Below are 12,663 nucleotides of genomic sequence, written 5' to 3' on the forward strand. Positions count from 1 at the left end.
GGGGCTGGATTTCTTCTTTGGCCATTTGGCTAAGCATACCAAAGAGGTCACAAACTCATCTGTGATACACAGGAAAAAAACCCAACAAACAGGTCAGAATGAACATAAAATAAAGAGTTGATAAAAATAGTGAAGTTGGCTGAGGATATTTTTGATGTACCCAGAGAGGAGCAGTCATAGATGTTTCTATCAGGTGTGCAATGTACCCATAAAATGTTCCAAATATATTTTGATGCATTTGCAGCTGGAAAAAAAATCCCTTACATTCGTCAGCTGTTATTTTTCCAGTGAGACAAATGATGATCTGTTGTTGGACTAGACACTATGGATCAAAGCTAGGAATGGGAATTGTTTTGATACATGTTCAAATGGCTCTGTGCAGGTGTAACAGCTGAATATAACCTGGCACAGCTGATAGGCAAGAACAGCTTCAAATCTACCCATCTGTGCTTCATGAATCCATTTCCATTTACTCCCACGAGCTGAGGATGAAGCCCCAAATCTTTTAAATACAGATGGCTCAGAAAAAATCTGCGATTTTGCTTTGCTCATCTGGAGCCACTACATGTCAAGGAGAAAGGGATGGCTTTCCAGTCCAATGCAAGACCATTCAGTATGTCACCTGGAAGCATCTGACATACTCAAGAGATGTTGGATCACTGTCACAGAGTTCAGCTGGCCTGGGCAGGGACTGGTGTTTGCCATGGGAATCCAGCAATGTTGTCTCTGCTGAGAGGTCTCCCTTCTCACAAGGGGAAGGCTCTGAAACCATTTCTGGTGCTGACTGTGCCATTTTGTGGTAACCGGGTCACATAAAATGGCCAGACTCTAGAGGAGAACCTGGTAATTGAAATAGGATTTTCTTGAGCTATTTAAACCTTTTTTAGAAAATAATGGGAAAAAGTCTATGAGAACAATCTGATCCAGAATTATCCATCACTCACTGTGAGATTCAAACTTAATTTTATTGCTATTATTGTATGTATTTTTATTGTCCTCCATTTGCTTAATGAATGTTGCAGTTGTAGTAATAAGATTATTGGTAATATGAAACAGATTTGCAGAATGATGATAAGATAATTAGATGATACCTTGAGGGTGATTTCTGTTTAACACACAGGAATTGTGTCATGGAGTAAATAAACTTGTTGAGGGAAGATATCAAATGCTATTAACCTAAGATACAATTATTCCCAAATTACCAGGATACACATTTCATTACAGTGAGATTCCTGGTAACTGATGCTTGGTCCAGGCTCTCCCATCCACTCGTGAGGCTGTGGGACAAAGCCTTGCCCGGGGTGTGAGCAGGTGAGCAGCTGTGGTTCCCCACAGCCCAGGATGTGTCAGCTGAGGCAGGACTCAGCAGGACTCCCATAAATACATCGGGTTATGAACTCTGAGGTTTTGACAGGTCCAAGAGATCAAACTGTGCCTGGTTTTCAGGAGCTCTGCCTTATGCCTTGTCCAGCTCCCATTGCTCTTGTGTGACAGCAACAAAAGCCTGACAGCACAGTAGTGACAGGGATGCTGGGCCATCAAAGCCCTAATGTTAAGACCACGTGTTCCTTTCTAAATCGATGTCTAGCGACATTTCAAGCTCAGCATTAGAGCAAGGAATCTGCTGCTGCTTGGATCTGTGAGGCTGACTTGGGACAAGCATTCCCATATCCACAAACCTGCAGATCCTGAGGCCACCCACTTCTCCTGGATGAAACAACAGGCTCATTGTCCCCTTCCTCCCTCCCCCTTCTTGTATCTGGAGATGTTCCCACAGCTAACTGTGTGCTGCAGGTGACAAACCCCACGGAATACGCAGCTACTTGAGTCCCACTGTTTTAATAAAGTGAGGGAAACTACAGTGCACACAGAGAAACAGATACAGCTCTGCAGCTTCTCCTCCCTCACACAGCTGAAGCATTTAAATCTCTTGCAGTTTCAGTATAACTGGTGAGTTTGACCAGCTTCCCCAGTGCCTTTAATGGTCTATGGAATATTTTCCTGGACCTTTAATTTTTCAGTCCCTGAAGGACTTTCACACATCCATTTTGATCTTAACTAATGAGAGTTTCTACATAATTTTTAATAGTAATTCTGCTAATAATGTTATTTATTTTCTCTATAGTCTCTCTCCCTCTGCTATATCTCTGGCAATCTCAGTCTTCTTTCGTTCAAGGTTGAACAAAACTTTGGGTATTGGTTGGTTGTTTTGCTAAGTCAGATCAATATATATTAAATGTAATTCTAAGCTGCACCCACTGCATTTTCATGCAGGTTGCTGGAAGTGTGTCTGGGCCCCCAAAATGCCTGCCAACTGTGCATTTAACTGCATGAAGGAATTTCCCAGAGGAACTGGCTTGACAATCTCAGTAGTGTGACATGGCCAATTTCAGCAAACACTGTTTTCTGTGAATTAAACCAAAATCTCCTTATTTACTAGAACACACGGATATCACATTTCATTGGTGTCTGTGGCACAGAAGTCATTGTTTTGCAGCTTTGAGCATAGCTTTGCAGCACCACTAATAATGTCCTTGGAGAAATAAGTGAATTACTTAACTCTTGTGCTGTGAACCATTGGAATAGAGTCCCCTAATCAACTCCTTCAGTTTCTCAGACTCTGTATTAATATTGACACTGCACATCCATTAAACATCACCGTGCAGCAGTGCTCCAGGTGGTTGCTGCAAGCAGCTAGATTAGGGGCAAATGTTACCAACCTTCCCAATGAATCTTTATATATTTTCCTCGTCTACAGGGACAAGCTCTCCTCTGTCATCTCACCTGTGACATACTCATTCAACCTTTTATGTTAATGTAATCTATCCAAGCATTATTTGCATTATCTAGAATTTTCTGGTTTGCTTGCAGCTAAGCTGGCAGTTCTGGCACTAGAAGAAACTGTGCTTTGTCCCTACAAAAATGAATGTGATGGTACCTGTTCTAACATCCTCCGTTCAGTGATCCTACCAACATCCCCTCTTTGCCTCTGACGTGAGAGTATCTTTCCCGAAGACAAGAACTGCAGGGAGCACGTAGTAGCATGATGCTAAGGGAGTTGAGATCTTTTCTGGGTTAGCATTATAAATTATGCCTTTTCCAATATATTTTTCATTTATTTTCCAGTTTTGTTCACATACTTCTTTGTGCTTAATAAGCTTATCACTGTCCATTCTGTTTTCCACATTTACTTTCTGCTATGTGTGACTCTCCTACAAGGGTCTTCCAGAAGTATTTCTGGCAACACATTAATGTCCTATTTATTTCCAGTTAGACCATTTCATCTTTGGCTGCTGTGTTGTACATTTTCACTATGTATAATTTTAATGTAAGCAAGTGGTGCTATCCCTGTTTTTGTTACCCATCCTATATATTCCTTCTGTTGGTATTCAGGTCTTTTTGTGAAGCAAAGTAAAGTTTGGTGTTCCTTGCCTCTTTCATCATATGATGGACATTATCCCAACTTATGTTACCTGCTGCAGTGTGCATAAATCCATAAACTGTTTTACATGTTTGACATCTTGAGTCTCCTCTTTCCTGTGACTGGGGATTCTCCATGCATTTGTCACGTCAGAGGCCCGTCCATCCTCTGCAAGATTCACTCTGGACTGAGTGATTTCTGTCTCTTGGCAAAGCTTTTCTTCTTTGTTAATTCTTAATTGTAAATCTCCTGTTAGCGGTTTAATGCTTCATTCTTTCACTTATGGTATTTCCTTAACTTACTTTACTTCAGGTACCTTATGGTACTCAGTATTTAAATTACCCTTCCCATCTGTTCTTAGCAAGGGAAAGCAAAAAACAAAGAAGCAAAGATGTCATATAAATAGAGTCAATAATGCCTGTGCATTTGGAGAGCGGGGATAACAAGCACTGGCTTGTTACTGTGCTTCAAACCACTTTCATTTAATGTAAAATACAAGGCTGTTCCAATCTAGCCTAGCCAAATCCTAGAGTTTTACACTGCCCCAGCAACATCTTATTATAGAAACTTAAAGCAGCATATGAAGTTAAAAGAAGGTCTAAACAGCCTGAAAGCAAAGCCAGCCTTTGAACTGACACCAGATCACAATGTGATAGGAATTCAAGGCAAATGCACTGTATGCAGTGAAAGAAATTACATGGGATTTAAAAGCAATGTCTGTGTCATAATTAGCATGCCAATTAACAACGTGAAAATAATATAAAAAAAATTTAAAACCATATTACTTAGCAACTTTCTGGAAGATAAATACAATGTGAAACTGTACAAAACCAAACTGGCCACAGAGCTTGTTGAAATACATTTGCTGAAAATGCTACGGAGTTTGTAGAGAACACATTTTTGGAAGAGCTCTCTAATGTCTTCCCAAACCTAAGGAAGCAGTATGTGTGACCAGATCTGTAACTTCAGCAACATTTTTTCTCACGGGAAGAGCAAACTCTTAGTCGAAAGCTGGGAGGCACTGAAAAAGCAGAATATCAGATTTTATTCTAGTTAAACTAATTACGTTAGAGAAAAGAAAAAAAAAAACCACAAAGAGCACTTATGCATTCACTGGTACCTGAAAACATTAAGATCTTTATTTCACAGACCGATGAAATGGTTCGGCTTAGGAATTGTTACTGGCCATTATTACACGGGAGTGTATCTTTTGGCAGGGACCAAACTGGACCAAGTTATAGTAACTTGGTGGGATTATACTTGTTCTAAGTGGCCATATTCTGTGCTCCAGCATCCAAGACAAATTAAGCTTCTAGCTTCAACAGTGGCAAAGATACTTTGCTGGTGAAGAGGAATGGATGTGGTTCATCATTACAGTGATGGATTTTCTCAGCCCGCCTTTGCCTGCAACTGATTCTGTTGTTTCCCCAGCTCCACCTAAGGACAAGTATAAAACAAGTTGTCATCACAGAGCACTGCCACTGACTTTGGAAGGAGTGAAACTGAGCAAACACAGCAATGTGCTGGGTATGTGATCTAAGATGTCAGCCAGATGTGTTCAGTGGGCCATGGTGATGCACACAATTGAGTCAAAACAAAATGAAAATAGAAGCATTTAATAGGAAACCAACTGGGAATCTCTTTCCTTCAAACTGTGGCTGTTGCTCTTTGATTACAATTGCCCAAGGCCCCACTCCATCTGGTCCATAGATTAGTATGTCACTGCCTCAGTGAAAAATGAATCATTGCTGCAGATGTATTAGTAGTTTTCAGGAGCTCTTCTGAATACAAGATCATCTGGCTATGGAATATAACCAGGATGGTATATAGCAGCAGCTGGATTTTCTGGTAGGCAATATCTCAATGTGAATATAGGTAAGCAGTATATAATATTTCTGGATGCACTGGAATCAAGAAACAGCATAAAAGGCTTAATTTCCTACCTCTTCTCTCACTCAGCTGTACAACAGAGATAAAAGGAGAGAATATGACTTTGTTGTTGTTGTTGTTTTGTTAAACAATGAGCACTAATCTCAGCCAAAAGCAAAATGCCTGAGTGAAGAGTCTCATGGTTTACATCCCTCCCTCAGATTCCGTCGGCAGAAGTGACAATACTTGCCTGCAGATGGAAGTCCAGGAGAGGTTAGGCACTCCCAGCCTGCTGGGTGACAGCTACCTCCCTTCCAAACAGGCACTGCTTACAGGGGCACACACATCCTGTGAGCAGGACTGCACTGTGCATTTGATCTCTCTCCTCCTCTCTCCCTCCCTGCATCATACTATTTTCTACGCAGTTCTCTAATATGCATCACCACCATATTAACAGCATAAGCTCAGAGGTGAGTGACCTTAGCCTGGGTCAGCAAGACTTTCTTAAGGGTAGGAACCTGTACCAGCAACAAAACTAATGTCCTCAGTGTAGCTCTTGCTGAGACCTTTAATGAAAAGTAGAGTATAGAGCAGACAGTATGAGCACAGGAGCTGCTACAGACTTTTCTGTGCAGAGGGTTGTGCTGCTGGATGAACGGATAAATCCCAGTCCCAGGGTACTGTCCTTGTTCCTTCATTTGGAGGAGATCCAGAGGAGATCTAACTGGTGCTATGCTCAAAGCTTAGGGTCCAAGCCTGCTCACCCTAATGCCTCAGTGGCTCCTGCATTTGCTGAATGCAAATGGTTTGGGAGTGAGTGTAGAGCCTTCTGAAATGAGTCTCTGCTAAAGGAACAAGTTCCTGACAAGACTGCCACAGAGCAATTTAATGGGTTTCTGCCGCTGTTCAAAAGCTGTGATTCTCTCTCTTCATTCCCTTGGAAAAAAGGTTAATAAACTCTGAGAATCAGAGAATATTTCTGTATAATAGCTCAGCTGTGGGAAGAGGGGGCAGGGTGTAAAGGTGGTGGGGCTTGCCATACAAATACACTAGGCACACTCCTGAATTTCCTTCTAGGGAGAATGAAGCTCAGGTCATGTTCTGCTTACAGAAGAGCCAAGGAAGAGTGAGGAGGGGAAGCAAGGGGAGAGATTATTCTTGTGCAGAGCTTCCCTGAGTTACCCAACCAAAAACCCTGCCAGTATGATTCAGTTCCTTCTCCAAGCCAGTGGAGCAGGCACTGACTGCAGACATGACTACTCCAGGGAATCACACCTCCAGGCAGAGCTGGAAATGAGGGCAAGAGAATCCATCATGAACTTTCTCTGCTCTCACAGGCAGGAACTTTCTCCGATTAGCTTCAGTGGCTGCAGTGCTCCTCTCTCTTACACGAGTCATTGGCCAGGGTGGAACGGGGGGGGGGGGCCTGGGACACTCAGTGGAAGAACAGCTTCAGGCACTGGATGCAAAACCTGGAGAACAGAAGCAGAGAAACACAGAGTGGGAAGCCCACCAGAGATTTTAGCTAGCACAAGAACCACCCCAGACAGGGAGAGAAAGAGCTCTGTCTGCAGCCAAGCCTATACCCATGGCTTGTGGGGACAGAAAAGTTGGAGGAGGATGTGCCTGAAAGTCTGGAGCTCCCATTGCATGGTCTGACCTGGAGAGACACCCAGTCAGTCCTGCTCCCATCCACCAAGGAAAAGGGCTCTCCCTCACTTTAAATCATGCTTGCTGTTCGGTGTTGTGGAATTAAAACAAAGCAAATTATAATCTCCCTCTCTGGTCAGAGGCATGGAAAGATTGAGATTCTGTGTCTTTTCTCATCAGCTGCACAAAAGCCCAAAGGTTGTGTGAAGACACTCACAGTCTTCCCTGTCACGCTGGCTTCAGTGATATTAATCATGTGTAAAAAACAGGGGGATGTGGGTAGACTATAACCAGACAACACTGCCTCGGTCTGGCAGGAACACGGACTTACATCGATGTGGTAAACACACAGCTCCTACAGAGCAATACATTTGCTCTCCTTGCAATACAAGCAGCTATTTGCATTTTACTTGTAAGGAAGCACCTGAAGAGATATGATCACCATGGTGGCTGACAGCACTGCTGTTCCACACCCTCAGACCATCCAGAGGTGAGTCACAAATGCCAGGATAACCAGCGGGCAGAGGAGTCTCAATTCTCCATTCCTGTAAGGATGACAGAATGACTACAATGGACCAGGAAGGTCCCTTTTTTATGCAAACATAGGCACAGACTGTGCTAGACAGAAATGGATACTAAATAATTCTCTGCCCTTATCAATTGTAGGTCATTGCCAAGTAATAGAGAAAAATCTCTCCACTGTTTTCCCCACATTCTGTGGCTAAGAAGAGAACAGAGATGATTGTGGATGTGACTTTCCTAAAGTCACAAACAAGTTTGTGCCTGAAGCTTCTTCTGCTAACAGGCTTGGAACTGATGGTAGAGACAGGAATATAAAAAAACTGCTCTTCAAAAAAGGGTCAGACATGAGTAACTGGGATGAGGCATTCACCTGTCTTCACGCACAACTTGTGTGATAATTTTAAGTGACATATCCCCGGAGTTGCAGAGCAGCTTTTTGAAACATTCTTTTTTACACCATCCATCTAGCAATCATAAGAAAACAAAACCACACATTCCAGCCTCCCCTGAACAGTTTTCTGAAAAAAAGAGCAGGAATTTTACTTGGCCTAAAAAAGTACTACAGCACATGATCTAGAGGATGTTTGAGATCAACCCTTTATCCTCTCATTTTCCATTGCACATACTCTAATACCTACTTCTATTGATCTGACATGCAGAAAACTAGGACAGATAAAAGAGAAGTATGTGGTACATGCAGCAGCATGGCAGGTGTGATCTACCTTGAGGGTGATCAGACGGCCAGGACCAAAAAACTAGGACGTACATGTTTGCCAGGAGGGATTTCAGAATGGACACTGCATTCTAAGTAAAGTCAAGTAAAAAGACAAGTGCAAAATCTGTCATTGTTGGCTGCACTGTCTCTAAGGGTATTTCTCTTCAAAAAGCCCCATCTAAAAACCCACCAACCCAAATTCTCAAGTAGCATCACACAGTCCCAATAGTGGGGATAGGATGGGACCTCTGGAGCTCACCCAGTTCAGCCACCCTGCCCAAAGCAGGGTCAAGTCCCTCTGCTAGGGATGCTGAAGACCACTAGTATTTGAGCTAAAATTTCTCACTTATACTAGCCCTGATGTGTTTTCATGATTATGAACTCAGGAAAATTTCCATTCAGCCATCTTAGAGATATTCAGGTCTTTCATACATTTAAGCATTTTTTCTGACTGCTCCGAACGTGTATTAGCATGCTAAAGAGGCTTTATTTTAAAAATTCAAGCTTGTTTTGGAAACATCGTTAATAAACATAACTGTACTCAGAAGACTTGGTTGCAAAATAGGAAGTTACAGATGCTTGTGAATTATTTGTGGCACCACATGAGAGTTATGAATTTGAAAAGCATTTATCAGCGCAGTCTTTTTATAAGTGAAGGAAAGCAGGATGAGAGTACTAATATCTGTGGCTATCATTGCTGTTAGCAGTTGGCCATACTACCTGAATCCTCAAATAAAGTAGGACAACACAAAAAGAAAAGTAGGACATTTAATCACTCCATGCCACCTGGAACACTCAGCACTGCATCAAGTGCATGCACTCAGTACACTGAGGTGCACTGGACAGATGAACCTGGAATACTGAAGTGGGAAGCAATGGTTACTGGATGAGGTTATGCCTGAAATATTCATCAGGAGAAGATAATTTAATGTTTTCTTTGAAAAAACAATTCCCAGATCATCTGCTTTACAAAAAGAAGTGAAAAGAAAACCCAAAACATAGTAGGGAAAATAATCCATAGGGTTTAGTCTGCTTTTCTTATCACTAACAGCAGTGTGTCTTCTGGACCATCTTCTGCGTCAACGTGATTTTTGTAGAACAGACTTTTGCATACCCAGAATCCCAAATTTGGCCTCAAGCAGCCACCTTATGTTACTATTCACATCCCATCCTGACATTCTTAAGCAGAAGGATTTGGGGAAGCTTTTGACAAAAAAAAAAGTTATTTTATTGACTTTGACATGTTTGTATCGCTGCAAATGGCATTTTAGAAAAGGGAAAAAACATAATGGAAAAAAATTTGTGTCTGGTGTTAAGTTCATTACCCTGACCCACAGGTCCCTGCCAGACTGCCAGACTTGTTCTTCTGAGTACTCAAGCTCAGGCCCCTGTCAAAAGGAGGGCTGTGGTCTACAAAAGCAGCATTGCGTCCTCACACCATTTAGCCAATGGTTTGTTGTGAATGGCCAACACCTCTCTTCCTTTCTTATAGGATGGGGTCTCTTGGCACTTTTATGAAATCTCTGAGGCTGTTCACCATCTTTCAGACATCATGAGAGACCATGGCCTGAGTCAGAATAATAGAATATCCTGAGTTGGAAGAGACCTACAGGAATCATTGAGTCCAACTCCCGGCCCTGCACAGGACAGCTCCAAGAATCACACCATGTGCCTCAGAGCATTGTTGAAACACTTCCTGAAATCCATCAGGCTTGGTGCTGTGACCACTTCCCTGGGGAGCCTGTTCCAGTGCTCAATCACACTCTAGGTTAAAAATCTTTCCCTAATATCCAGTCTAAACCTCTTTCTGACACAACTTCAGCCCATTCCCTTGAGTCCTGTCACTGGTCACCGCAGAGAATCGATCAGTGCTCTTCCCCTCATGAGGAAGTTGTAGACTGCCATGAAGTCTCTCCTCCAGGTTGAACAGACCAAGTGACCTCAGCCACTCCTTGTATGGCTTCCCCTCTAGATCCTTCACTATCTTCGTTGCCCTCCTTTGGACACTCTCTAATAGCTTAATGGCTTTCTTATATTGCAGTGACCAAAACTGCACACAGCATTACAGGTGAGGCTGCCCCAGAGCAGAGCAGGACAATCCCCTCCCTCAACCAGCTGGCAGTGCTTTGCTTGATGCCCCCCAGGACATGGTTGGCCCTCCTGGCTGCCAGGGCACTGCCGACTCATATTCAGTTTGTCATTGACCAGGACTCCCAGGTCCCTTTCCCGGCACTGCTTTCCAGTGTCTTATTCCTCAGTCTGTACTTACATCCAGGGTTGCCCCATCCCAGCTGCAGAATCCAGCACTTGTCTTTGTTAAGCTGTTGGTGATTGCCCATCTCTCTAATTTGTCGAGGTGTCTCTGCCCTGGAAGGAGTCGACAGCTCCTCCTAATTTTGTATCATCGACAAACTTGCTTAGTACCCCCTCCAGTCCTGCGTCCAAGACATTTCTGAAGATGATGAAGAGCACAGGGCCCAAGATGGAGCCCTGTGGAACCCCACTAGCGACAGGTCACCACCACTAGTTTGTCCCAAAGCACTTTCCACGCTGAGGTCAGACCCACCTTTCCCTGGCAGGATGTTCATGCTGTTCATGGCGGCGTGGCATCCTTCCGAGGCTGGTGTTTTCCGTGCGTGATGGGAGACATTTCTCCTGGTGCCTATGGTCATCCTGTTGGTTCGGCTTAAACAGCAAACCCCGGGTCCTTCCTGGACAACGTTTCTTCTGGCTGGAATATTCTGGAGTACTTTCAGGTTTTACTATTATTATTATTGTTATTTGTTTTGAGAGTTGTGTTTGGGGGTGGTGGTGTTTTTGTTTGTTTGTTTTTGCTCGTTTTGTCGTTGTTGTTGTTTTTTGTTTGTTGGTTTGGTTTTTGGTTTTGGCGGGGCGGTGGGCACCGTGTGTATTTTTATTGGTGTGAAAAAAACCCCCCTGTTCACTTTCTCCCTCTGCCACACAACATCTCCTGCTCCCCGTGCCCCGGCAGCGTCAGCGCTGGCGGCCAAGCGCCCGCGGCAGTGGGTCACCTCGGGGGCAGGAGGGCGACTCCGCAGCGAGGGCCGGGACACGGGGGTGGGGGTGTGAAAACACTTTTCCTCGGAATTTCTGAGGGTTTTTTTTGTTGTTTGTCTCTTCCAATCGCGGCCGGGCGCCGGCGCGGAACGCCGGGGCCGCGGGAGCCGTTTCCAGCCGAGCCGGGCCGGGCGGCGGCAGCGGCGGCGCATCCCGAGGGCGGGATGGCGAAAGTGGTGGCGGCCCTCAGGAACCACTGGAAGAAATCCACGGTCGGCGCCTGCCTGCTGGGCTGGGGCGGGCACTGGCTCTATGGGAGGCACTGGTAATGCCGGCTGGGGCCGGGCAGGGAGGCGGGAGGGACGGGGAGCTCCTAAGATGGGGGTGTCTCCTCGGAGGGCCCCGGCACCCTCAGGGCTGGGTCTCCATCCCGCTCCAGCAGCCGTGGGGAGGCTCAGTGGCTTCTGTCCTTCCCACCTTGGCCGTGTTGTGCGCCTGGCGCTGGTTCAGGCGGGAGGTTTAAACACGGGGGGTGTCTGGGTGGCTTGAGCGATTTTGGGGCCTCTTGGAGAGCAGAGAGTTTTCTCTCTTCTGACTTAAAAAAATGCCCTTGTCCGTGTGCGTGCCATCAGCCTGCCTGCTTTTAGCCCGTGCTGTAAGGATGAATGGAACCAGGCTGGCAGGGTTCCGTGTGCCGAGGACAGCCATCCCAGCGCGGTGGTCGTGTGCCCGTGGGTTTTCCCAGCTCCTTTTTACTTTCAGTAGTGCCATACACCACATGAGGGATGCCAGGCTGCTGTTGCAGGAGCCCCTGTTCCTTTCTGGAGGCCGGCCGTGGGCAGCAGCCCTGTGCTGTCCTTGCTGGTGTTACCCACCCAGCTGCAAGGAGCCCGTCACTGCTGCTCACTTAATTTGTACGTAATAGTGTCATTCCCACTGTTAACCTGTGGAGCAAATGTCCCTTATGGTGAACAGAATCCTCATTTGTGATTTTTAAATAGCTGCGTTTGTGTTTTAGTCCCTGTCCATTAATATGACCACAAATGCATCTGACTAAAATGCAAGTGTAGCCAAATTATTTTTAAAAATTGTTACTTTTGGTACTGCTGTTTATCCTGTCCCTGTCTGGATGCCTTTTTTCTTGTTAAGTCGGGATTTTAGCAGTGTTCTTTTCTACTTGCATTGAAATGCTGCCAAAGCCTCGAGGGAAAAGTTAGGAAAATAAATCTGTTTATGTTGTTTGTTATACCTTCCTTTTGCCTCAGGACTTTTGCATTAAATCCGTCTTTGTTTTGCATGGTACATCTGCTTTAGTTGCTTGCTTCTTACCTGAAGCAGCTAAGGCTCAGTTGACTTTCAGAGAAGTATCTGGGGGTCCTGGTGGACAACAAGCTGTCCATGAGCCAGCAGTGTGTCCTTGTGGCCAGGAAGGCCAGTGGTATCCTGGGATGCCTTAGGAAGAGCATTG

The 12,663-nt window shown here is 44.7% G+C and overlaps 2 protein-coding genes across 2 annotated transcripts in view; both read left to right on the forward strand.

The window, feature by feature from the left end:
• TMEM178B (transmembrane protein 178B) overlaps positions 1-3,089 on the forward strand; it is a 241,105-nt gene extending 238,016 nt beyond the window's left edge. Inside the window, exon 5 of the mRNA XM_032688134.1 lies at positions 2,872-3,089. Coding sequence (XP_032544025.1) covers positions 2,872-2,875 — 4 coding nt within the window. The 3' untranslated portion in view covers positions 2,876-3,089. The remainder of the gene's footprint in view (positions 1-2,871) is intronic.
• An 8,275-nt stretch (positions 3,090-11,364) lies between these two features.
• The window catches only part of AGK (acylglycerol kinase), a 37,422-nt gene continuing 36,123 nt past the window's right edge, over positions 11,365-12,663 (forward strand). Inside the window, exon 1 of the mRNA XM_032688141.1 lies at positions 11,365-11,520. Within this exon, the coding sequence (XP_032544032.1) occupies positions 11,420-11,520 (101 nt within the window). The 5' untranslated portion in view covers positions 11,365-11,419. The remainder of the gene's footprint in view (positions 11,521-12,663) is intronic.

This window comes from Chiroxiphia lanceolata, chromosome 5 (genome assembly GCF_009829145.1).
Source record: "Chiroxiphia lanceolata isolate bChiLan1 chromosome 5, bChiLan1.pri, whole genome shotgun sequence".
Taxonomy (NCBI): domain Eukaryota; kingdom Metazoa; phylum Chordata; class Aves; order Passeriformes; family Pipridae; genus Chiroxiphia; species Chiroxiphia lanceolata.